Source organism: Diplotaxodon limnothrissa, linkage group LG20 (genome assembly GCF_057381915.1).
Source record: "Diplotaxodon limnothrissa isolate DT_005_m linkage group LG20, D_limnothrissa_male_GT1.1, whole genome shotgun sequence".
Lineage (NCBI taxonomy): Eukaryota > Metazoa > Chordata > Actinopteri > Cichliformes > Cichlidae > Diplotaxodon > Diplotaxodon limnothrissa.
In genome coordinates, this window is record NC_140615.1 from 23,577,100 (window position 1) to 23,603,501 (window position 26,402).

Sequence of the window (26,402 nt, forward strand, 5' to 3'; positions counted from 1 at the left end):
ATACTTTTGATAAACATTAACAGAAGACAGTGCTATGTGCCAACTTTAAGCAATCATATTTCAAACCACAGCTGCTGTTTGCCATGGTCTGAAATTGTGAAATCTGATCAATTAGTTAGATTAATTACATTTTCGTTTCACTTGACAAATCACATTTTTAAGTAGTCAAACAGGAAATGAGCTGACTCTGATCCAACAAGTCGTGGTCTAAATTTTTGCAACTCAGGTCTGGTTTGTGTATCAGATCTTCAGTCCCCAGCTCTCTGACTGGACACATGGGGAGATTTGTGAGTGTGTATAAATAGGAATGTAAAGTGATTACACAGTGGACAGTGACACATCTCTGGATAAACTAGTGTTGCTTATTTTCTCCTGTCAGTTTCCTGCTGATATGATTATAGGAAAGGTCGTTTCAGTTGCACTGTCTCTGACTACAGATGCATTTTAAAACTTTAAATTAAATTCAAAGTCTTTCGAGAAGCAAATCCTTTTACTCAGTTACCCGTAGTGAAACACATCTGTGCACTTTGGGGGCCAGAAACTGTTGTTTTCACCCTCCATACCTTCTCTAGCCCCTCTGTGAGCCCTTGGTTTTTCTCAAGCTTCTCATGTTCCTTCTTACTGATCTTGCTATCACTTGGTATAGCTATGTTATGTGCATATGTAGCTTGGTGTAGTATGCATCGTCCTGCATATTATTCCAGCCACTGGGTTCTGGGGTCCCATGTATGCCCTGCCTGCTAGTATATTACACCCTGCTGTTATGTGCTGGATTGTCTCAGGGGCATATTTGCACAGTCTGTACTTGGGGTTTTCCCTGGTGTGGTAGCCCCCAGTGTAGCATCCCTGGCTGAATGATGGTCTCTTATACTGATGCTTCACAGAGGTTTTATTGGAAAAGTTTTCATTGAAACGTTCAGTGAAGACACCGTAAGAGCTAGGAGCAAAACAAAACCAACAATATTACTACCATAACATCAAAATATCAAGGAAACAAATTTCTCCTGCTAACATATAGCATACACATCAAATTTACATCACTCAATTCAGGCAGTGCAAAGGTTAATCTAGTCTTGCAGTCTTGAGTGACTGCCCTATCTACTAGGAGCTGGGGTTTTGCACTTCTGGTGATTCTGTTCTGGTGTTCCTTTCTGGGCCCTGTTCATGTATTGAGCCATGTGCCTGTTCATCTTAGCTGGTATGATGTCTGACAGAAGCTTCCATGTTGTTCTGGGGCACGTTATTGGCCAGTAGTTGGATGGGACCAGTCCCTTCTGGAGATTCTATAGGGATTAGGACTGTCCAACCTTCAGTTAGCCATTCAGAGTGTGTCTCAGCCATTCAAATTGCTTTTTTTTGGTCCAGCTATCAACAGAGGGTCCAGGTTTCCAGCTTAGCCATGATCTTTTCTGTGAGGTTAGCTGCTTTCACATTCAACGCCTTAAATGCATGAGGATATCTCCCACTGATGTTCGGGCTCCTCCTTCCTTTAGCATTGTGTTGTACCTCGTCAACACACTATAAACACACACACACACACACACACACACACACACACACACACACACACACACACACACACACACACACACACACACACAGTATTGTTGCTGTTCCTAGTGCTGTACTCTTCTTCTGGACAGAGGTCTCTGATGTTGTTCCTTGGATCTCATGGAGCCGCTCACCCAGTTGTAGGGGTCACTGCATCGAGTGCTCCGATTACCACGGGAACTGCCGTTGCCCTTGTCTTCCACACCATCTCTAGCTCCTCTCTCAGCCTTGAGTATTTTTCAAGGATCCCCATGTTCCTTCTTCTTAATGTTGGTATCATTTGGTATACATCTTCCTCTGTCTTCCTCTGCTTCTGCACCATCACTATGCCCCATTGTTTAGCCATCTACAGTATGCCCATCTGTATCTTTCTCTCTCTCTCTCTCTCTCACTATACATATATATAGATAGATATGGTTTATCAAACTTGAAGTATCGAATTTAAAATAATCTGCAGCACACTCACCCTCTCTGTAATAACTGCACCTCCCACTCCCTCTTCTCACAAATGCACATAGACACATACAGACATTGGTTTGAAAGGCAGCCCATCAGTATTCAGAGCAGCATCTGGCAACTAAATGATAAGAAGGCGGAAAGCTGGTAGGTTTAAAGAGCTACATTCCCAGATTGATTATTGCCATGCTTATTTATTCACTGCCTTCCTCTGTTTCTTCTAACTGCCTGGACATTAGCAGAAACTGGACTGGAACCAGAGGCCTTCATCCTCTCTAATGCAACATTCAGGCACTGCTGCATGTCTGCAGTTCATTTCTTCATCACACCCCATGACAACATGTCTGTCTCCCCCTCCTCGACTCTGTTCTGCTTCTCCTGTCCATCTCTCTTCGCCCTCCCCTTGTCGTTTTCCCTCTTATTCACCACTGTCACCAGGAGGCTTGTGGCAAGAGGCTTGATAGTTACATAACCACTGCAGCAGTGCTCCGGACACTGTGATAAATCACAATGCTTGTAGCAAATGTGTGCTTGTATTTGTGTGTATTTCTATATGGGCTGACGAGTGTGAAATGAATCCTTCTGCCAAAAAAGCATTTGAACACTGGAGACCTCTGGGAGACCTTCATTCAGTTGTCCCTTCCGATCTGCAGACGATGATGAATTAGAGAGAAAATAATGAATACTTGACCCCTACAGTGAGGAGATCCTCCAGTGGCTGTGTGCAGTTTGCGGTCATGGTTTGGGTCTGCTTAACCAGGAAGAGTTACTAAAAATAAATAAAGCTTTTCTCCATTCTATGGGAGTAGTCTCTATCAGGACAATGCCCCCCACTAGCACTCACTGAATGGCTTGCGGAGGATAAAAATGAATGAATCGTTGCTAAGGCCTCAGCAATCACTGGACCTCAACTCAATTGAGCATCTATGGTGGTTTTAGGATCAACTAGTTAGACAGTGATGTCGCAACACAGAGGAGAGGACTCGAATGCAGACACCAGGCACAAACCCAAGATCAAAATCCAACCAACTTGGAGAACCGTGAATAACCACTGCATCACCACGACAACTGTGGACATCTGACTGTCAGTGTTTAATCATTGTTTAGTATTTAAGTGCTTGGTTAGTGGTTGATTAATTCCCTTTTTGAAACAGATATTTTTCTTTGCTAAAAATATTGTTAATAGCTTTTGTTTCTTTTGTGCTTTGCAAATTAGTCTCACTGAGAGAGGCCATTACCTTCTCTCTGTGGTGATATTGAAACTACGTGCAAACGATTGAACCCGAATCCTGTTTTAAACTGTTTGAAACTGACACACAGTTGGCTGTCATATAACAGGCAGCATTGGTATGTCAGCATCTACCCCTCTCAGTCCCTAACAGCTCCATGTGACCTGTAGATGGCAATAACCTCTGCCCTCCCTGTGGGTGGGGGAAGAGAGAGAAAAATTCCATATAAAATCACTGTAAAATTGTAATAATTCTTTTGCATTAGTCACATTTCACTGCTTAGGAACTACTGTGTGAGCTTCTGTTCCGGTAGCTGAACAATAAAAAATCTGGCTGATTCACACTATTATGCACACAATAGATATTGCTTTAAAATCATATAATCCATCCAGAAGTTATGCAGAAACTGTATTCTTGTGCAATAGCACAGAGCACATCAGATAGCTGAGTCATCCCGTGCATGTTTGATGACCCGTGCAGCTACTCTGCACAAGCAAAGGCCAGCAGGGACTTAGATTTTACTTCATAGTATGTAGCTTCTGGGATCAGATAAAGAAATCTGAAGCTGGTGATAAGTAACTGCTCTGCGGTTATGAACACAAATTAATTGGAAGAATATTTGATGAGTTTGATGCTGGTGACAGATTGAAAGCAGCATTCTGTTGCTTCAGGGTATAAGAGTCAGGTCTGCCCTCATCACAATAGGTTAGGATGAAGCAGATTCCTTCCTTCATTACTTTCTGGTAGTTATTTTGTCCCCAATAGACAAGAGATATTTTGCTTTCTGATTTTATACTTTCTGATGAAACTATGAATGAAACATTGCTGGTGTTTAGCCACAATAAGAACACGATAGGGTCGATATAACCTCAAAATTTTATTGGAGTAATTCAAGGACCTTTGCAATGATGATATTATGAAATACTATGAAATGTTTTATCTTTGACTGCAGCTCAAAGGCAGCAGCATTAATTAGTGCAAACAACATGAAGGGCATTTCTGTCCTTCTTTTCCAATTAGCGACTCTCATTGATGGCAGACTACCTCATTCGAAGTGTGAATCTATTGCCTCAAGGTGCCAGCAGCAGCATTATAGTGCAATAGTAATGACCAAGCATTATATACAGTGGCTCAGTATAAGTCAAATGTAAGTACAAAAGTAACCTAGGTGGTGTTTTTCAGTTGAAATGTGAAGTAGAAAAGAATTGTTTAGTTTCCTTTGTAACTCTTCAGGATCCTGAAAAATATTGTCATCTAATAAAATTAAAACCTGAAAAATATTTTCTACCTGGGATATTCTATCTTGGCTTGAGTGCTTTACCCGGTGGCTTAAAGCACTCCTTTACCACCATGTAACTTCATCCACTGTTTCTTCTTTATGTCACATGTAGTGCATTTAGCAAGTGTTCCAGCAATGCTCGGTGGAGTCATTGTTTACATTGGGGTTGTGCATCACTAGAATTGCCTCCTTAATAGCCCAGTTGTGCTTGAAGTAGAGAAGCAAGTTTGTTGGTACCAAGTGTAGCAGAAACAGTATTCTTGCATATTTTTTGCCAAATATTGGCTTTTGGTGAAGGTTGTTGAAGTAGCTCCTTTTTAGGTATTAAATAATCATTGGGGGGCATGCGTTGTTGTTGTGCCCGACAGGAAAGGTAAATGACATTGTGATTTGACACTGGCTAAGTTGGCTGGCTAAGACTATGTTTCTTCCAGGCTGAAAAATTGTTGTTTCTAGAAGAGTACTCCTAAAGAGTTTATCTTGTACCATAATAAAGTTGATACTTGTGCTTTATTTTATTTTGAAAAATATGCTGATAGCTGTTAATTCAATTGTAGTTCAAGTCTAGTCAGTTCAATTTGATTGGTTATGAGAATCAGAATCCTTTACTAATTGTGTGGTTAGAGTTGCTACAAGACAATAAGAACAGTAACAGACTGAACTAAATTAAACAATATATAAATATAATTAATTAAATAATATATTTACAAGGCTTACTAAACACTCGATTTGATTGCAGTTTTAGTTAGTTGTGTGAAATGAGAAGAATCGGTGCGATAAAGTTAGATCTCCGACTCGTGAATAATGCCCGTTATCCTTGTAAATGACAGAAAGTTAGCTCTAAAATTCCACAATGTAAATAAATAAGTAATTGTCTTTCTATAGCACATGTAAAACCAAAGTGCTTTACAATAAAACATAAAGGTGTTCTTAAAAAGTCATGCTAAATACACTTATACTATATACATTAAATAACACAATAACCTGTTCAACCACAGTTCCAGAGATTAGCAGCTTCCAAAAGCTTGACAAAATAGTACATAGTTTCACACGGTACACTAGGTTTACTAATACTAAATTCTGTTACAGTAAAAAAGTCAGTTTAGCAAAAAATAAACACCAGTAATTCCACATCACATCTGACTTTATTCCTGGAAAAATCTGCCACTTTAGCTATCTAGCATTGGCACTGTCAGTGACACATAGCTGAATCTTTTTCAGTGCTCTTTCCATTTATCATATAGCCCCAGGATGGATACACTATATAAGTATAGTGTGCCATTGCCAACATTTTGAGCACTGTGAGTACACAGCCCACGTATTCCAATGTACCTTCTAAGCCATACTTGTCAGTGTCTACATACTTATGCTTAAGATATGCATTTTCAGACAAAGCTCCAGTTTTGCAAAGACATCAGCAATGCAGTAGCACAAGTCTGAGTGATGTTTACGTACATAAGAACAAGAATTTGTACATAAAAAAATGTTTGTGTAGCTCATCTCTGTCATAATTTTCCTCCTTTTCGTCAGAAGGAAAATTCTGTTAATATTTTGCAGTTTCAGCTGCTTTTTTTTCCAGTGGCCATGTTAGCCGTTAGCCAAAACAGTGGAACATGAAGGGTGTTTCATCCCCAAATACTGCTGCACACTCCCCATTTGGATCAACATGTCAGTTTACATTTGACTCTCCTATTCCATGCTTCAGCGAGCGCTGCTAGGGCTCACAGCATTTTATGTTCAGCTGATGAATACGAAATAAGACTCTCCTCACCTTCCATCCTCGCTGGTTTTTCCTCCCTTCCTGTTTGTCTTTCAGTCTATTGCTCTGCCTTGTTTTGCGTGCTGTTTCTTTAAGGTCTCTTCTCTCCATTTCAGTTCAGTGCACCACTGGTCTCCTCGAGTTACCCTCTTGTGTACACTGGCGCTAACACTCAGGGACTTCCTACAACTTGGCTATTGGATGGACAGCTGACAGAGCGTCACTGAAGCAGCCTTCTTGCTTTTGTCTAAAGCATCGGTCACATGGCTGGCTTATAACGACAGCCTCGGCTGTTACGACGTGTGTGAAGTCTGCACTAGGCAGCTCTGTCTCCTGGCAACATCCACCAGCCTGCTTATGCTGTGCTGCACCGTGAGATGAATCACATCTTTGTACCGTCAGCTGCCGTTCTGGCTCCGTGGCTCTCTCTCTATTTCGCTCGAGAACAGCCTAGCTGCTTGACCAGCCCCTCACTTTGTCCTGACCGTGCTGTACTTTCTCCCAGCCTTTGTCCCTCCTCATTTCTCCTAACACATCCCTCCCTATCTCCATCTGGAGCTCCATCTCCTCCTCTTCTCTTCTCCTCATTCTCAGTCCACGTCACTCTCTCTCTCAGTGAAAGGCCTCCCTTTCTTCTCATGCGTCCTCTTTTACTCAGTCAGTAGAAGGGGATGGCATGCTGAGCTCAATCAAACACAGTCAACAACCATAGTTTAACAAAAACCAACTGCATATGAAAACACAAGCTGCTGCTTTTATTAGTTTCTTCGATTTAAGATATTAGTCGTTTTTATTACTGTAGAGCGCGAAACTGTTACTGAATTCATTTCGGGTAACCAACTTTGCCTTTCTGAAATGCCATTGTCTATATTCAGAGTGGAAAGAGATGGCTTGGTAATGTGCTGGAGTAAAGTTAGTTCATCTCGCTGAAATCTTCTTACTGTAACAAGCTTACATGTTTGCTGTGGTTCCCATTCAGTGCTTTAAAAGGCTTGTCAACACTGGGCCTTCTGACTGCATTAAGAACATTTGTGACACTTGGATCAGCAGTTTTCTTTAATTCTCTTGGAAGCAGTTTCTGCTCATGAGGTACAGGCTGGTTTCACGTGTGTTATGTTACTGTAAACAGGAGTGCTGAGCCATGGTGTGTCAGCAATGCATTTGTAATGCTGGTAAAAGTTAACTCCTTGGGAAAAAACAAAACAAAACTGACAAATGTGGAGTCTCACAATAGCGCTGTCCTGTTGGTGTACAATATATGTTTCATCAACAATAAATTCCTCTTCACACTTCTCGTCTTTCTGTCTCACTTGTCCTACCCGCCTCTTTGCTCTTCTTGCTCGTGAACTCCCTCCCCCTCTAAAGCTATTCAAATGGCACACTGCGGGATTATCCCTCAGCCTCTGAGACACGCTGGTTTGGTCAGACTTATCGTCCTCTCTGGGTTTACTTCGGCCACAGAGGTCAAAGCTGCAGAAATAAAATTTGCAACATATCGTTTATTGTTTTAAGAGCTGATGTAAAGGACATATTTGGACTACAGTTTAAGGAGTTTGCTGTTTTAAGGAGCTGCGCTGTGTTTTCAAATTTGGATATTGGTTTTCTTTTTTCTTTTGCAGTGATGGAGTCAAACATGGTACGTGAATATGCAGAAGGCTGGATTGTAGCACTCAGTTATGTCCTTTTTTTGTCCACAATCAAAACAGGTTTCAAAAACATTAAGATTACAAAACGGATTGCTTTGTCAGCGGGTTTTTTTGTTGTTTTTTTCAGTGTGTGGGTTGTTTGTGATTTTCAATTTGCAAGACACATTCAAATGGATTTGCACAAAACAGCTATTATTGTTGTCATATTTCTTTGTGTGTGTTGCTATGCTTTGGGTGTTAAGTTATTATACAAGCCTTCATTTAGCACCATCTGTACCAAGCTTACCATGATGCTACAGTTTAGTTTTTTTCTGTAACATTCCTCCCAGTTAAATCACAAGGGAATGAGAGGTGTGTTCACAGCCACTCAGGTGGATTAACCTCAATAACTGGAGTATAAGCCCCTCTGTCTCTTGGGACACAGAGCACTCTCACAGTGGACCAAAACTGTGAATTTTCTGTCATGTATTCTCTTTGTGCTGCTGGACCTTCTAAGTTTACGCTGATGACGTTTGAGTTCTTGGGCATAAAATGTTCACCAATATCATTTTATTACTTTCTTTATGTGTTTTGTTTAATAATTAAACTCACTTCAAAGTTCTTGCCTGTCATAAATACTAAAAACAATGCCTCAGACATTTTTGACTACAGCGACGCTCCTGGATGTCTGAAGGAATTTGTGAACATGCTTGTGGAATTACCTCTAATACTTTCTAATCATTAACATTGTGTAATATTGAATTAGTGTTCCATGTTTGGCTATGAGGTGGGACACTGGTATTGTGCCAGAGCTTAACTGGCTTTGATGTCACTAGGTATTGTAGTCACTGATGCCAAAGCTTATTGGGTGACTTGGCTGTGGGACAGGGTGCTGGACCAATGGCCTTTCTTGGCTGCTAGGATTAAGAACTGCTACTTTAGGGCTACTTAAATTTTGAGCTGCATGAGGTTGTCTTGCATCATAAAGTTGACTGTTTACAGTGTATGGATTTAACTTCATTAAACATAAATGCACGTTTGCATGTTGATTTAGAAAGTGAAGTCTGCCCTTTTGCTCTTCTTGTGTTCATATACAGTGCTATGGAAAAGGAATTTCCCTCTCACACGATTCAAATCATCAAAAAATGTTAGTAACAGACAGAGGTAACTTGAGTAAATACAAAATGCAGTTTTTAAATAATAATTCAATTTATCAACTCTGTCCAAACCTAACTTACCCTGTGTGAAAAAGTAACTGGCTGTCTCACCCTTGACAACAAGAATTGCAGTCAAGCATTTGCAATACCTTGCAAGTCTTTCACGTTGGTGTGGAGGAATTTTGACTCACTTTGCAGGATGTTGTAATTCAGCCATGCTGAAACGTTTTTGTGCATGAATGACCTGTTTACGTCATGCTATAGTATCTCAATCAGGTTTAAAATCTAGAATTTGACTAGGTCCCTTCAAAACCGTCATGTTGTTATTTCTCTGAGCCATTCAGAGGTGGAATTGTTGGTGTGTTTCGGATCATTGTCCTGCAGCATAACCTGAGTGTGCTTGAGCTTCACGACATGAAGTGACAGCTGGACATTGTCCTTCTGGATTTTTAGGTAGAAAACAGAATCGTTGATTCCATCAATTACAATAAGTCGGTCAGCTCTCGAAGCAGCAAAGCAGCCCCAGACCATCACAGTTCCACCACCATGTTTGACTGTTGTTATGGTGCTCTTTTAATGAAATGCTGTGTTGGGCTCTTTTGTGACCTCCTAGATGAGTCGTCAATGTTCTTTTGGAGTAATTTTGGTAGGCTGACCAATCCTAGGAAGATTCAGTTCTGTTTTAAGTTTTCTCTCTTTGTGGATAATGGCTTTCATCCTGGTTCACTTGATTCACAAAGACGTAAAAATGTCTTTATAACTCTTTCCAGACTGATAGATGTCAGTGACTCAGCTGTTTGAGATCTTGGTCTGATGTGCTGCTTTTTGAGACCTTTTAGCCTACTTAACTTTGTCAGACAGGTTCTATTTAAGTAATTTCTTGATTCAACAAGTCTAATAGTAATCAGATCGAGATGTGGAACTAAAAAAGTACACATAGGTCCAGGTAGGTTTGTATACCTTTTTCCCCGTAATCAGTGAAATTGTTCTTATGCATCCAGATTATCTTTGTCTAATATTAAAATTTGTCTGATCTAAAACATAAAAGTGTGAAAAATATGGAAAAAAAACTAACAAACAAGGAAGTGAACAAATGCCTTTTCACAGCACTGTATGCATGCATGCATAGCATGAAGATGGTTCGCTGAAAAGGACTAAAATGATTACATGTCAATTCTAAACTTGGAATTTAGCACATTTTTAAAAAGTTAAAAGTGTCAAGCCTTAGTTGAGCATTAAATGTGCTGATATCTGGAATTTGTTATCTAACAGTGAAGCTACCTCTTACCTAGCTGTTCTCAGTTAGGCCAACCCTCCCATTTACCATAAGCTAATGACAGTTAAGCTAAGGGCATGAGGTAATGGTTCATGTGCGGACATCAGAATATAATCAGTATTCTCACATGTCAACGAAAGTGCTCACAATTTCCAAACATAAAGAAAGGGGATCTTGTCAGAGATTGAGTTCCTTGTTTGTGACAAGGACAGAGGGGTAATTGGAGTCTTTTCGTTGTCATGGACAGCATTCAGTTATGCTGGGTGTGGCTGGCATCTATTGTAAAATACTAAAAGTCCTTGTATTTGTTGGGCAAGTGGTGAGCGTGGCTGACATATTTTCTCTGTGTCACATGGACTGACAGAAATGGAAGCTGTCCTCAGTTTTGAGAAGTGGGTTACTGTGGGTGTTCCCCTGCTGATCACACTTTTCACAGAAAGTACTGCAAGCTGTACAATATCACATAACATACTGCATATATGGGAAAATCGCTGGTGGAACTTTACACTCCTGTCTCATATTCCTCTACGGCACAGGTGTCGAACTCCAGGCCTCGAGGGCCGGTGTCCTGCAGGTTTTAGATGTGTCTTTGATCTAACACAGCTGATTTAAATGGCTAAATTACCTCTTCAACATGACTTAAAGTTCTCCAGAAGCCTAACTAATCATTTGATTCAGGTGTGTTAAAACAGGGTGAGATCTAAAACCTGCAGGACACCGGCCCTCGATGCCTGGAGTTCGACACCCCTGCTCTAAGGCATCTGTTTTCCCAACCAGTTTAAGTCATTAGCTGTAATAAAGCTGATTCATACTCAAAATGACAATCATGCTAATGTAATATTTTTCTTTCTTCAATATCTTTATTATGAGGGTGGTAAGTCAAGTCTTTGCATTTTTTACCATTCGTCTTCTACGTTTTGGCAAACACACTTTGCATGTCAATGCATTAAAAGCTTTGTGTGTCTTATTTCACAAAGTTTATCCCCTATTTTAAGGAATACAAGCGGCACTGACTGAACAAACTTATTGGTGGTAGTGCTTAGGCAGTACTTTTTTTTTCTTGGCCTTGGATGGGAAAACATGAAGTATAATGTCATGTCTATCTTGAACCACTGCACAGGTTTAACAACATTCAGTAGTTCTGTAAGTATTTAAATTCATAAAACAACAACAAAAAAAAGCTCAGTATTCCTGTGTATATATATGTGCAGTTGTGAAATGTGTCACTCACTCAGAAAGAAGACATTGCACCTTTTTTTCCCCTGGAACTGTTCGCTGCATCTGAAAGGCTCAAGTTGTCTTCAATCCAGTCTGTGACAGTAAAATTGCTAACTCCTAGAATAGCTCTGTTGTTTTGCAACCAGCAGAGAGTGCACTCTTGATAATAGTCAATGAATGAAAGCCTTGACTGCAGAAGAGCCTCAAAGACTGGCGTAAGCCTGGTGATAGTAACCAAGGGCTTTGATGAATACAGCTTGGCTAAATCAGTTATCTGTCGTCTGTAGAAACACTGACTGAACTGGCAGCAGACTCAGTCACGCAGGGTGCAAATGTGTTGTTGAACTCCCTGATAATGTGTTCATGTCCAGACTTTCTGTGAAAAAAAAAGTTACTACTGACAATCCTTTCCTTGTATGACTTGATCTTGTGGTTTGAAGCCTATTATTCCTCTCACAGGGAAAATTACGTTGTTTATGTTGTTAATATAGAAAGTGAGGTCAGGCCAGTTCAAGTCGAGCCAAATACAGAAAGCTGTTTTTTATGACTCATTCCAAGGATGAAGGTTGTTGCAGGAATTAATTTGTTCTTGACAGCAGATGGAGGTTGAAGGATGAAGCATGAAGGGCTAGGCTACTGTTTGAACATAATATTCCTTGTGATGCAGCCAGCTGCAGAGCGCTGAGTCAGTTTATTCTCTGAAATGGCCACAACTCATCCTTCATCTGCTCTGACCTATAGTTAGCATACCTAACCATCCAACCCGATATCACAATAAAGCGTGTATCACGTGTACCACCATGTCCAATTCATGCTTTGCCTCTCTCAGGTTGGACTGTGCAGACTAAGAATCAATTAATCACACCCTTCCTTAATAATAATTTACAAAACTCTTTATCATTTTAATTAAAAGTGTTAGTAGTGTTAAAAGTTGTGTTTTGCTCTGTTGGGCCACATACAGAATTAGATAATAATTAAATCCACTGTAATTATAAAGACCCAAGAAACCGTGGCAGGGGAGGCTATAAATTTCATTGTCATACCGGCTGTTGCAGCGCTATGAAGAGCTCTCTGTCAAAGGAAAGACATTAGTCATGAGGACAAAATAGATTAGGTTTCAAACAGAGTTCAATACCAATATAATGGCCAGCAGTTTCTTCTGCTTGCACCTCTGTGGTAGGGTATTGAGTGAATGTCAAACAAATAAATATCAATCACCTTAAATACTTGAGGAACTGTGTTATGTACACCTTACTATGCAATCAGCAATCAAACAACTTAATTAAAGAATGCATTCAGATGTATAAATAGGAGTGTTGATCTTGTTTCCATTCTATTTTAGGGCGTTAATTACATGATTCTATATTTACACACAAGGTGCATTTCCAGGCAGCTAAACTGTGTAACTATGTGTAGTGTGTATGTGTGACAGCTAATTCTCAGATTTAATGTGTCAAAGGAATGGGGGTTTTCACTGTGGAAGAATCGAGGTGTGTGACGCTCCACTCACTGTGATGTCTTTTCTAGGACACACCAATCTAAGAACCCCCTTCTCATTCCTCAGGGCACAGTGCTGCATGCATGGCGGAGAAGACTATTTTTACCTCATTATTATAAACGTCTCAGATAGACACCCTACCTTGAAAGATTCTTTTGAGTTACCAGGAAAATAAATTGTCATAGTTTTGTTACACTAAGTCCAGCTCGGCCATGTTTTTAACTAAAGTTTTTGCTTTCTTGTGGTGTCGCTGTCTCTCATTATTGTTGTTCTCTTTTGCCTTCTTCAGTGCATGAGGAACCCAGCTCTTCTGCAGAGGACAGGTTTAGTCATTAGAGTGCTTCGCTTCATCCAGGAAAATGTCTGGCTCCTACGATGAATGTGCAGGTGGTGACGACACCATGGACAGCTTCTGGGAGGTAAAGCCACCGTCATATCTGTTCTCATGGATTTTCAAATTGTACCAAAACCTCTCACCCTCCATTTCTATTGATTTGGCTTCTGAAATCAAGCAATGCTATCAGTGAAATCATGAAACTGTTCTTAGAAGTAAATGCGTCACACACATCTTAATGAGGCTGTTTGATATCCATCCCCATTGAGTTTCTAGCCAGAGGGCCACTTGTGATGTCCATTTTAAAGAAGGGTTTGATGCTTTTTGCTTTAGTGCCAAAAGTTAAATTAGACTCTCTTATATCTACCCATTATATACGCTTCATCATCTTCGTATAGTGGAAAAATACTGATGACTTCAGTATGGACTTCAAACCCTGCAAAAGAGGGGTCATTTTGAGCAGTAGTTTGATGACTGCTTCAAAACGCCTTCGTCTAATATGATGGAAGTACAGCAGTCAGAGCGCTCAAAGTACTCAAAATAAATAAGCAAATTTATTACACACAAATTATGAAGTATGAGGAAAAGTAAGGCAGGTTTGTTTATGAACCTTTCACCAGCAAGGGAATTCAAACTGGCATGCTTAAGGCAAAACGTAATGCATTAAGACAAGCTGTAAACCAGAGAGCAAAGTAATATAGGAGGCTAATTTGCATTTTAGCACGGTGTGTTTCTTTTGCTCCAAAGGGCATCATAAAAGTTTCCTCTTTATGAACAGAAAAACATTTTTAAATAGCATTATCATAAGATCAAATTTTAATACTGAGGATAAAGTCAGTAGATAAATGTTAAGGACATTAGCATATTTCCTTGTGGCCAGTTTCATAATAACTATTTCTTTGCTGAAAATCTAAGAGTTTAATATAAATCTGGTAGAGACACTTCCTCAGCATTTTTTGTTTTGTTATTTCTCTATAATAGTGAATGCACTGTTAATCAAATTTGCTTTAGATCATACAAACTGTGTTAAGGGTTACAGTTAGCCAAGTAGTAATTTTGTCCCCTGGTGGAAACACAACTGTGTGTGTGTGTGTGTGTGTGTGTGTGTGTGTGTGTGTGTGTGTGTGTGTGTGTGTGTGTGTGTTTGCACTTTAACCCCCCCAACTTAGTGATAATGAATTCCCTCAGTACAGAGTCTTCTTTGTGTTGTGGCTCTTAGCCACAGAGACTCAGACAAAGAGCCTCAGTCATCAGCCTCTCTGAGGCAGCCTTTCACCACATGCACCTGCCTATATCGTCTCAATACTAGCAGCACAGCTAGAGTCAGTTTATGGTTTATCAATGCTATAAAAAATGCTGTATCCTCATGTTTTGTCATCAGGAAGGCTTGTGTTTTATCCACACAGAATGGTTTTGCGGCTCAAACAGAGGGGCTCAGGTGTGTTTTCATGTGTACAACCAGTACACCAACGTGTTGTTGTTGGTGTGACTTGGCAAACTGTCACATAGGACAAAACTCATACCGTTAAACACCTGTCTCATGGCCTCCCTGCAGCTACCATCTCAAACAGTAACCAAACATGCGTGCTCACGTCAGGACCAATCAGAGTGCAGCTTTACAGCCAGCGAGCATATCAGAGACGCACTCCATGATCTGTGTTTGTATTATGCTGTATATGACTATGTATTTATACCTATTCCACACACAGTCTGTCATATTTCTGTCTTTACTTTGTCATCTATCCCTGAGTATCTGACTGCATTACGCCTCTCAAGAGGATTAAAGCAGCTACCCACACACATACACTCACTAAAACACATTCATCCACACACACAAACTCAAGCCCGTGTCATTGCATAACTACACATGCACAGGCACTGGTAAACCCCTCTCCCTTCATCATGCACCATGAGCACACCCCCCTGCAGGCACAAAAGAGGCGGAGCCGCTCAGCCTGGCACTGCTTTTTTAAGGTAGTCCAAGTTAAGGGGGTGGGATGTAAAAGAAAATGCAATAAAATAAACATCGAGGTAGCATAACAGCTTTGATATTTTTAATTAAATAATGAAGTTGGCCGGAGCTTTCTGCTTGGATGGAGTAGCATATTGTATAATGCAATAAATGAAACATACACTCAATTGTCAGTTTATTAGTGAAACTGTGTATTAAAGCATGTTTTCTTTTGAAGACTTTTTATCAACTCTCCAGATTAAAGGGCATCCCTAAATGCTGTTTGGATTTGCTGTAGTTTCTGTAATGCTGCTGACACATTTTGATGTATGTTGTGTTGAATGTGTAAACAGTACATAAAAGATGGATGTAGCTACTATGTCAACACTGATTGGTTGTACAAGCTAGAAGCGATCATCTATGGATAACAGGGTGTTACAGTGGTCAGGTTCAACAATGTGAATTAGTGCTATTTATACTAGCTGCCAGTTGTGAAATTATACAAACATAATAAGCTTTAATACAATTTAACCTGGCAAATATTACAAAATATTACAAAATTATGCACAGTTGACATAAAGACAATGTAATAGCGTTTATTTCTGCTGTAAAGTTGGGCACTTTACCTTTGAGTCCATTAGGATTTACATACTTTTTGGAGCTAGCTTACAGTGGCCATTTGAGGGACTGCATTTGCAACTCCTTTGCACCCCGAATGCTGCTGCTTGGTTTGGGTATTCAGTCATACTGCAGTCTCTCAAACTCTTTGTATTTTTCAGTAAATTTACAAGAGAGATATCAAACTGTCTTCACTTCAGTTATTCTCAGGGGGAAAAATGTCCGAGCTCTGTATATTTCTATGGTTGTTATATATGTACTGCATATTGGTTACAAGTCCTTTCATTTGTTGCTCTCTGTCCTCAGGTGGGGAACTACAAACGTGCTGTCAAGAGATTCGATGACGGCCATCGGCTCTGCAATGACCTTATGGGTTGCTTGCAGGAACGTGCCAAGATAGAGAAAGCCTATGGTGATCAGCTAACTGCCTGGTCCAAGAGATGGAGACAGCTCATTGAGAAAGGTCAGCTTTTGTTAAAGTGTCAACAAGATAAGAAGGTGCAAATGTACCGCGATCAATGTGTTTTTCACTATTCCACTGAGTAATATTACCCTGAAATTTTACTTGGAATCACAAAAAAATCCAACTCGCAGGTCCACAGTATGGCTCTGTGGAAAGGGCATGGCTGGCTGTGATGACAGAGGCGGAGAGAGTGAGTGAGCTGCACCAAGAGGTGAAGAACAACCTCGTTAACGAAGATGTTGAAAAAGTGAAGAACTGGCAGAAAGAAGCGTATCATAAGCAAATGATTGGAGGCTTCAAAGAGGCCAAGGAGGCAGAGGAAGGGTTCAAGAAGGCTCAGAAACCATGGGCCAAAAAGCTCAAGGAGGTGAGGAAGATGAGGGCAAATTATTTTTCTGTAAGGTTACAGGACCGTCTGCCCATCCATCACACTTTTATTAAACTTTAAATGGTAATCATAATGGGGATAGCAATACGGAAGCAAGACATTGCTAGCCATTGAAGCAGGATTTTATGACCATTTGCTATTGACTAAGTTATTATTTAACCCCTTTTCTATAAAATGGAACAGGATTACAGAAAGTAATAAATATATTCACAAAATATACATGACGATGATAAAAGATGAGTGAAAGAGATCACTTTAATCTAAAATAGCCTTAGCTATTAGTTTCAGCAGCTGATGTTGGAACATTATTATTCTAGTAGTTTGAATAAAGTTTTTTTTTAAATCAGTGAAAAGGCTCAAATAGCAGATAGAGCAAGTTAATAAATGCTGAACGCAGTAGAGCATTAGCGAGTTAAGGGCCAGATATTACCTTCAGAAATAGGTGGAGGCTAAAATGATCAAAGAGAGTGAATGCTGGACTTTTATCCACTGGTTAGCCAGACGCTGGTTGAAAGGTGTTAATGTGTTGTTGTGGTCACGGTAACCAAACGATATCTGTGAAGACCATGTCCTAGAGTTGCTTTATTAAATGGTGGCACACGACATATATATGGTAGTTATATTAGCACATTTCTTTCTTTAAATCTTCAACTACTGTGCATGACTTTCATTCCCATGCAGCATTTCAAGTAACCTCCTGGAACTGAGGGAAAAAACGTATCTTTTGGTTTAACCTTTCTATGATTTGTGTGTCTACTACAGAGGACATAAATGAATAGGCTGGGTCTCAGGAGGATAAACATTATGTGAGTTAATTAACTATGCGTCACTGGATGAAGTCTTGATTTCCTGCTTAGGGAGAAACTTTGTATACTGATATCAGTTCCTGGCACAAGTACCAGACCAGCAACCTAAGGCGAGCTCCTAATCAATGAAGAAGAGCAAATAGTGGTCGTGCGTTCATGCTGGAGAAAATTGCACATATCATTCACTACTGATTTGAAGTGTCCTAAATAGAAGAATTAACCAAATACATTAAATTAGTTACCTATTTTATTTTATACTGTATAGTTTCTATTCTTGTGTTCCTTTAATCAAACCATCAGATCATGTTCTGTATCTGTGATACTAGCAATGTCCGTGTTTGAATCTACAGATGGAGGCAGCTAAGAAAACATACCACATGGCCTGCAAGGAGGAGAAGCTGGCTGCAGCCCGAGAGGCCAATGGCAAGACTGAAGCTTCTGTCACACCAGACCAGCAGAAGAAACTCCACGAGAAAGTGGACAAATGCAAACAGGATACGCAGAAGGTAATAACCTTAAAGTGGGCCTGCTGTGCTTTTCCTGATTTTTCTGACCAAAGGTTTCCAGTAATTAGGTCAACGAGTGTGCAAGTAATCCCTATGAGCCAGGCTTCAAACTGCTGTTTTAGACAGTTCGCTTCTATTCTTGGATCTGTCTGATGTCAAAAAGAGGGGAGTTCTGGCTCTGTGAGCAGCCCCATGCTACTGCTGTTCAAATGTTCTCTTTGCAAGGGGCAGTCTATCAGAAGGAAGTTACAGACAGGGCTGCTCCAAGGCCCAATATGAGATTATTCTCCACTGTTTATTGTCTGTAGATGACTCACCGTGTTTTCTTGTTTCTGTTCCAGGCTAAAGAAAAGTATGAGAAGTCTCTGGAGGAGCTAAGCAAGTGCACTCCTCAGTACATGGAGTGCATGGAGCAGGTGTTTGACCAATGCCAGCAGCATGAAGTCAAAAGGCTGACCTTCCTTAAGGAAGCCTTGCTGGATATCAAACGCCATCTTAACCTCACTGAGAACCAAAGGTTAGTCAGAATGAAGGTTGGGTTGCACATTAAGCACCTGTGCAGTTTGGCAGGAAATGTATACCATTGTATAGACTATCATTCTGTGTGGGCACATGTGAAGTAGGCTTAGAATATAGTTACTTAATTGTACTTTTAATCAAAAGTAGTCACACTGAATACAAATTAAAATTCGATTAGTCTGATTCGTCTTGTGTCACATTTGACACAGTTCACTGCAGTCTGATTAATTTCAACAGACACCCAAACCAGGCATGTGTTTCTCATTAGTTTTGAGACTCTCGGTGCTAATTAACCGATGATTCAGTCAGTGGCATTTCTGACAAACTGAATTTAGTCCAGAGTGAATGCTTGTCATATTCTAGATTTTCTTTTTTGTTGTTCTGCATTTAGCAAACAAAGCCACGAGCCACGGAAAAGTGATTTTCAGGTTTAATCGTTCACCTTTGATTTGATTTATTCTAACATTTTCACTCCTTTCTCAGCTGTAAAGCCGACTCCAGCTGTCGTTGGGTGAGAGACAGAGTACGCCCTACAGTCTATCACTGAGCAGTGTCTATTTAATTAAAATAAACCCAACTATTTCAGTGCTATAATGCTAAAAACAAAATCCCTCTCCAACTAAAGCAAGCTATTAGGAACTTTTTTACTTAAAAAAAAATATTGCCATGTAATAGATATTATGACCATTACTTTGCAATGAAGTCATTCATTCAATTCCACTTGTTCTTATGAAAAAATGCCACACTGCACTGTTTTCACTTGCAATTTCCAGTAAGAACAACACAAAAAGTGTTATCAGTCTTGACAGTTAACAATAAGAAGAGGAGAAAGGAGCCAGGAAATGCTTGTGGATGAAGACAGCTTCCAAGAGACTTGTGGTTGTGTTCTCAGTGCTTCTCTCTAAATGCGTTTAATCGACTAGAAGAGGTCAAAAGTGACAACTCAAATTCAATATGAGCCCATGAGTTTCTCCAAACACTTTCAAATAGCAAGTTAAAGTCACTTTAAGGACAATGGGAAGCATTAGTTTCTCTGCAGGTGCGCTGTAAACCCTTTGCTCTGATTACAAGCCAGCAGTCGACCCTGATGGTGACAGAAGTGACAATTTGCCACTTCAGTCAACTCAGCAATCTGTAAACATTCAGTCTTCTCCATCTAACTGCTCAGATGGATACAGTCATGTTGGATGCAGCTGTACAGTGGCCAGCAGATACTTACACGTGTGAAGATGAAATGAACTGGAATTAAGAAGAGGAGTCAATCCTAATTACTGAAATCAGAAAGCAATAGTTAGAAATAAAACATAAGCTTACCTCAGATAGCTGATGAGGATAGCACAGAGGAAGAGTGGCTGTGCATGCACTCTCTGATCACCTTTACTATTATGGGTGATGTTTTGAGTTATGTTTGGTACATTGTCCTCTTTGTGTTAGGTTATGTTAGGGTCCAAGACCGGTCATGTCATAAGATAAGATAATATAGCCTTTATTAGTGAATTCTGACATAAACACAACGGTAGCCTACAAGTGAAAAGATTTATTTTAAAATTAAGACATCTACAATTTTTTTAACAGTAGGTTTAAATTGCTGATGTTAATAACCTATCATAATCTATAGGGTGTCATTTTAGCTGAGCGGGAAAGCAGGTGACCACGTGCCACATGGCTGGAGTGCAGTAGCCCTGGTTCGAGGCCTTTTCCTGCATGCCTTCTCCCTCTCTCTCCCCCTGCTTCCCTGTGTTTCTTCACTACTTTACTATGCATTAAAGACAAAAATGCCCAAAAAGATAGTAATAATATTATAAACTATGCATGTCTTCACAGTAGTTTTGTTATCCACAGGTGTTAAAATAGGACCCCAGACATACTGGTTTAGCCTGTAATTAGAGGAAGAAAACTGCAGGATCATTGTTCTCTTTTTAATCCATTACACATTGCCATGGTTTGGGTAAACAGTGGCAACATAAATACCAACATCGTGGTACAAAACAGGGCCATTCAGAGTAAATATGTCCACTGTTGAGAACCCCAGCTTTACCAGAAAATTCAGGGAGACACTTTAGTCCTGTCGTCACCCAACACTAGATCTCTTTCAACCTAGAATTTGAACTACACTGGTGATTCTGTTGCCAAATTGGCAGAACCCACAGGTCCCTTCTGGCACTTTTATTGTCACTATTTGTTTCATTTTCCTCTCTTCAGCTATGCCACAATATACAGAGAACTGGAGCGCACGATCTTGGCTGCAAACACGCAGGAGGATCTCAAGTGGTTCAGCAACAACCACGGCCCAGGAATGCACATGAACTGGCCCATATTTGAGGTGCAATGCCAAGCCATCACCAAAAAAACGTGTACGACACCTCTCCCCTTTATTTTCTACATTACTTTATGTGCTTCTCTTCTCTCTCCTCACCAGGAGTACAACCCAGACCAGGCTTCAGCTCCTCCAAAGAAAAAGAAACCAGACGGAGCCCCACCCACTCCTAGCACTGACCATGTGGCTCCACCTGGTGACCGTAGCAGGTTAGTTCAAGAGATCTGCTAGTGTATTTTACGGTCACATATTTTTGAGTCAAATCTAGCAATAAAATTACAAGATGACTAATAATTATTTTTATTCAGTTTAATTTTATTTTAAATGTTTATGTTTTGTGAACAAATCTCATTGGGGAAGCTAAAACCAGCCTGTTTCAAGATTTTTACATTTTTAGACTTCATAATCTTCCACTATAACACATATTAATTTTAATCTCACATGTTGATAAAGTATGTGTTTCAGTTTTCAGCCTAAAGTACCACAAAGATGTTTTGTGTACCTGTGGTTTAAGAGTCTGTCACTTTAAATCGTCCCACCTGAGCCTTTCAGGAAGAAGACTGTGTTTAAACTGTTTATACTGAAGTCCAAATTTAATTATACACAATATATTGTCACAGCGTTACTACAAAGTAAAGCCAGCAAAACTCTTTCATGCCATCATGGAGCTACAAGTGTCAGGTGTCATGTTTTAGCTTCTCTAGACTCCCCTGATGCATGTTCCCAGTGTTTTCTGTGAATGCACAATAACTCTTTTCATAACACCTTTCCTTAACACCAGAATAGTTTTTAGACAGTCACGAAGGTCTGTGGCAAGCAGCTCATTTCTGACACTGGCTAGCAGAATTAGTTTGTTAATGGTTTTGACCTGTTCAAAACCTTTAAATTTCAGTCTTTTGTTTTGGAAGCATCCTAATGTCAGCCTCCCTTTTCTCTCTCTTCCAGTGTGAGCAGCTATGAGAAGAACCAAGCTTATTCGACTGAGTGGTCTGATGATGAGCAGCCCGCTGCATACTCAGGCAATGAGAACGGTGGGAACGGCAATTCATTTGAAGATGATTCCAGCACTGGGAGAGGGGTAAGGGTGCGTGCTCTCTATGACTACGAAGGCCAGGAGCAGGATGAGCTCTCCTTTAAAGCAGGTACATGTGCATGACCGGGTGACATAGTTTGGGGATTTTGTCAATAATCATGCCATTCAGCTCAAGCGTACCAATAACTACAACAAAAATGCAGTTAAATTTTTATTTTATGTTATTGAGGCTGTAGATTTCAGATAAGATGACAAGCTGTAGCTTGATGCAGGTGTTCAAAAGCAGCTTGACTTAATATGTATTTTCAAGTTCCTTCCTCTGTAGAAAATAGCAATGATGAGTCAATAATAGCCACATGGACAACAAATTACAGGGACTTGCTAACACTTAACAGAAGCTCCAAAGCTAGTCCAAAACAGTGCTCTAGAGCCCTCACAGTGACATGACTAACAATTTAAAGGCAAACCATAAACAGAAGAATAGCTACTGAAGAAGCAACAGCTGTGTATCTTTGTCTTGTTCCTCCCTCTGCATCCATATTTTAACCACACTGTGAGTGAAGGTCTTTGTTCATCAAGTTGTCGCCTGATAAAGACATGAAACAAACAAAGCGACACCCCACCCCCTGCCCAAACTCTTCAGGCACAGAAACTTTCTTTGTGTTGTTCACCTGCAAGCTGTTGTATGTATTCTGTTTAAAAACCATTGAAAGCACCTCCTGTCGCTTCCTTAGAGGCAAACAAAATGAATCACACTTCTTCTTTGCTAGTATTTGTTTACCTGACATCAGTGAAATTCCTTACCTTTTAATGGTATGTTACTGCTTTTCTTTGCACTTTACTGCCAGAAAGAAAAACTGCCCTGGATAATTTTAAGATGTTTGACATTTGTTTGGGGATCAAACTGGATTGTGCGGCCCAAAGAGTGTTCACAGAAGTTGAACACTCTTTAGGCCTGAAAAAGGTTTCAGAGATGAGTGGTTGATGTCATGTTGTTCACAGAAGTTGAACAACATGACATCAACCACTCATCTTTGAAACCTTTTTCTGACTCCAGTCAGGCCCACTGGTTGGTTTTGGAAAATGTAGGCATAAATATCGGAATCTTAACTCCTTTTTTATTACTTTAACAGCTTTTCCTACTGATAAAGACCGTCCCTATGGTTACTCATACTACACCAATGAAATTAAGTAACAGACAAACAAATCACCATAGGGAACTACTATAGTAATTTATGCCTTGATTTAGTTTTAGTTTAGTTTAGTTTGCTTGTTTTTACAGTGACTGAATAAACAAAACATTTCTCTTTTATTGTGACAGGACAGGGTGGGCAATCAGAATGTTTCCCTTTATTTTACACATTTATTTCTTACAAGTTAAGCCTAAAGAGACAGTTTTCTTGTATTTACAAGAGCAACATGTCTTTAATATGTAGAAAACCTGAGACACACAGTGAAACTGCATTTCCTTTTCTTATATTAAGAGATCTTAGTGATTAAATGTGTTGTTAAACTTTGTTACACTGAGAGAAAGGGAAGCTTCACTGATCCAGCCGACTTAAAATCAGGGTGAGCAGCATGTGGCCCACAATGTCAAATGAGTTTGACATCCTTGATCTAAAGGAGTACTTTATTCTCTGAGGATATACAAATAAAATGATGCTATAAATGCTGTAAATTCTGTGTAAGTTATTCTTGTACAAGAAAGTGAAAAACAGACAAGTTGTGGGTTTTTGACATATTATCTATCGGACAGTTTTGCTTTTTTCCCCTAACAACCTTAAAGCACAAATACACAACTAACCAGTGTTACCAACACAGCACACATTTGATGTCACTCTAGCTGTTTATTCATGTTTCTGGTGGTTGTGCTACGCTAAGTTAACCTGCTGCTGGCCTATTTAGTTTAATCTATTTTATAGTTTTGGTGGAAAGTTCAAAAGTCTCATTTATACAACATAATGTTATTTTACAAACTATGTTTACTGTAACTGCAAAAAAAAAAAAAACTAGAATAAAGGAGCTTTTGGGTGGTTCTACCTTGCAACTGTATGTTTACTAGAGTGAGGATTTTTTTTTTCTTTCCGGTGATTTATTATCAAAATACATAATAAAAGAGAAAATGTGGAAATATTCCGATGAATAGCTCTGCTTTAGATTTAAGTGAAACGTACGAGTGTGCTGATTAAGGAATCATTTGTCTTTTGCAGGCGATGAACTGACTAAGACTGAGGATGAAGACGAGCAAGGCTGGTGTAGAGGTCGTTTGGACAACGGCAGAGAGGGACTGTACCCAGCCAATTATGTCGAGCCAATCTAGTCACATTACTGGACAAGGATATGCCATTGGAGGCAGCTTGAACTGTCCCGTCCAATTGCACCGCACATAGCCAGAGACTTAAGAGCAACACATCCCTTGCCCAACAGATGCGCCAAGCAGTTTTGCCTAAATAAAACTTAGTAACCTAAAAGACAATATATCAGTATAATATATTTTATCCAGCATTTGGGGTGGGCGAACTTACACATTTAAAAACAGGAGCAGCAGTTATTCCAGTATATACACACTCAACTATAACATCAAGACAGTGCAGGAACACATTGCTTGTCTGTGTAGCTGTATTTAACAATATAATGCAGCTTATTTAAACTGCAGTGAGTTCACTTGTGAAAATGGGAAGATAATATAATCAGTTGTACCCATTTGACAAAGATGAGCTTCTCTAACCTGCATTGTGTATATACAGTGTGATGCCATTTTGTGTAGCATTTTTAATGCTGTGTACGGTCAGCCATCATTCTCACATCAGGAATGCTGTGTAGTTTTAAAAGTACCACTGACAGTATCCTCTTTTTGGTTTTTTGTTTGTTTGTTTTTTCTTTGTGATTTGGTCCAACCTCTTTTCCAGTGTGTGCAGTGCTACGTGTGTTAACTGTTTCTGAACTTGCATAGCAGCATGTGCTATGCAACGACGTGCATTCCCTGAATCCTGCAGCCTTGTTTAGGCTCCAACCTGATGCAACACTTCAACTACAAATGCAGAGATTACTTCTTAGCATCACAAGCTTCTGGACATGCACATGCTTCTAATTTCACAAGAGAAAGCTTGTTGATGAACTGATTTTATGTTGGTTTGTTTTGCTTTCAACATCTGTTTTTCTTAGCGTCACAAATCCTTTGAGAAAACCATCTTCATGCAAATCATGGAAAGGATTTACAGTTTTTCACAGAAGCTCTCATCCTTGGTTCAGTAATTCCTTACTATATCCCGCTACTGATAACGAGAAAGACCTGCGATGCATTCCCTCAGAGTGAAGGTGGATCAAGTCATCATGAGGTTTCCACTGCAGTTTGAGAGGAGGGTTTTGAACAGTGCATATGCTGGGGACTTTTCTTCCAGAGTGAAGGGCCAGTGGAGGCATCTCAGTGTGTTACTGTGCTACAGACTGTTGTCTGAAGATTGAAGCCTCTCCAACAGGACATGAATGTACTAGTGTTTGGGCTTGAAAGAGGGCGTGTCATATAAGCATTGTTCTCCACTGTCATTTAAAGCCTTGCCTAGCAAAAAGCACTAGTTATGTGGCCCGTTTTAATGCTGAGCCAAAGAACGACCCAATACCATCAACTATCTGTTTTCACTCCGTGCAATAATTTACCATATCAGTGTGAAGCAGCTTCACTGAAGATCAACTTATAGTTGCTTCACAGTCCATCAAAATTCAGTTGTCAAAAAACCCAAACATGTTACAAAATACTGGGGATACATATGACAAGTACTGCACTGCATGCAGGATGACTTACAGGGTGCATTACATGGTTATTTTTGAAATCTTGCACCATTTAAATTAAAATCATAGCAGGAATTGCATTTATCAAAGGTGGATTAGTGAGTTATCTTGCTACCAGTTGCACCTAAATCTGATTAGATTGGAGATTGCTATTTATAACTTAGTTTAAATGTCACCAGACTAACAGCAGTCAGATGTGTTTAGCTTTGTGTCTGGAACAGGATTTGACAGGTTTTGGGTCTCACACATGAGGAGAAACACATCACCAGCTCACAAGTTGTGTCTTAGAGTAAAGCTGTCCAGCATAGCAAAAAGGACTCCTGTCATAAAAATGTCATACATCCTCGATGCACATGCGCACACACTTCCACACACGTGCAAACACACATGCATTAAGCAGGATATACATACACAATACACACAGGTTCAAATGCATAATCAACATTATCAGGTTAATATTCTGAGGGAAAACATCTCCATCACCCAGTGTGTATGAGTTGTGTAAATGTAACAAAAAAACCACAAAAAAAATGCAAGTGATTGACTATTAAGACAAAATGTAGTGTTATACATGTAAATGTGTTTCATTAAATAACAGCAATGGAAAACATATTAAGTAATAGGTACCAT

At 39.8% G+C, this 26,402-nt stretch overlaps 1 protein-coding gene across 1 annotated transcript in view; it reads left to right on the forward strand.

The window, feature by feature from the left end:
* Positions 1-24,482, forward strand: part of pacsin1a (protein kinase C and casein kinase substrate in neurons 1a) — a 32,227-nt gene extending 7,745 nt beyond the window's left edge. The window contains exons 2-10 of the mRNA XM_085344004.1: positions 13,338-13,467; positions 16,258-16,414; positions 16,546-16,781; positions 17,959-18,114; positions 18,456-18,631; positions 20,836-20,956; positions 21,053-21,159; positions 21,896-22,092; positions 24,194-24,482. Of these exons, the coding sequence (XP_085200130.1) occupies positions 13,408-13,467; positions 16,258-16,414; positions 16,546-16,781; positions 17,959-18,114; positions 18,456-18,631; positions 20,836-20,956; positions 21,053-21,159; positions 21,896-22,092; positions 24,194-24,303 (1,320 nt within the window). The 5' untranslated portion in view covers positions 13,338-13,407 and the 3' untranslated portion in view covers positions 24,304-24,482. The remainder of the gene's footprint in view (positions 1-13,337; positions 13,468-16,257; positions 16,415-16,545; positions 16,782-17,958; positions 18,115-18,455; positions 18,632-20,835; positions 20,957-21,052; positions 21,160-21,895; positions 22,093-24,193) is intronic.
* The last annotated feature ends 1,920 nt before the right edge of the window (positions 24,483-26,402 follow it).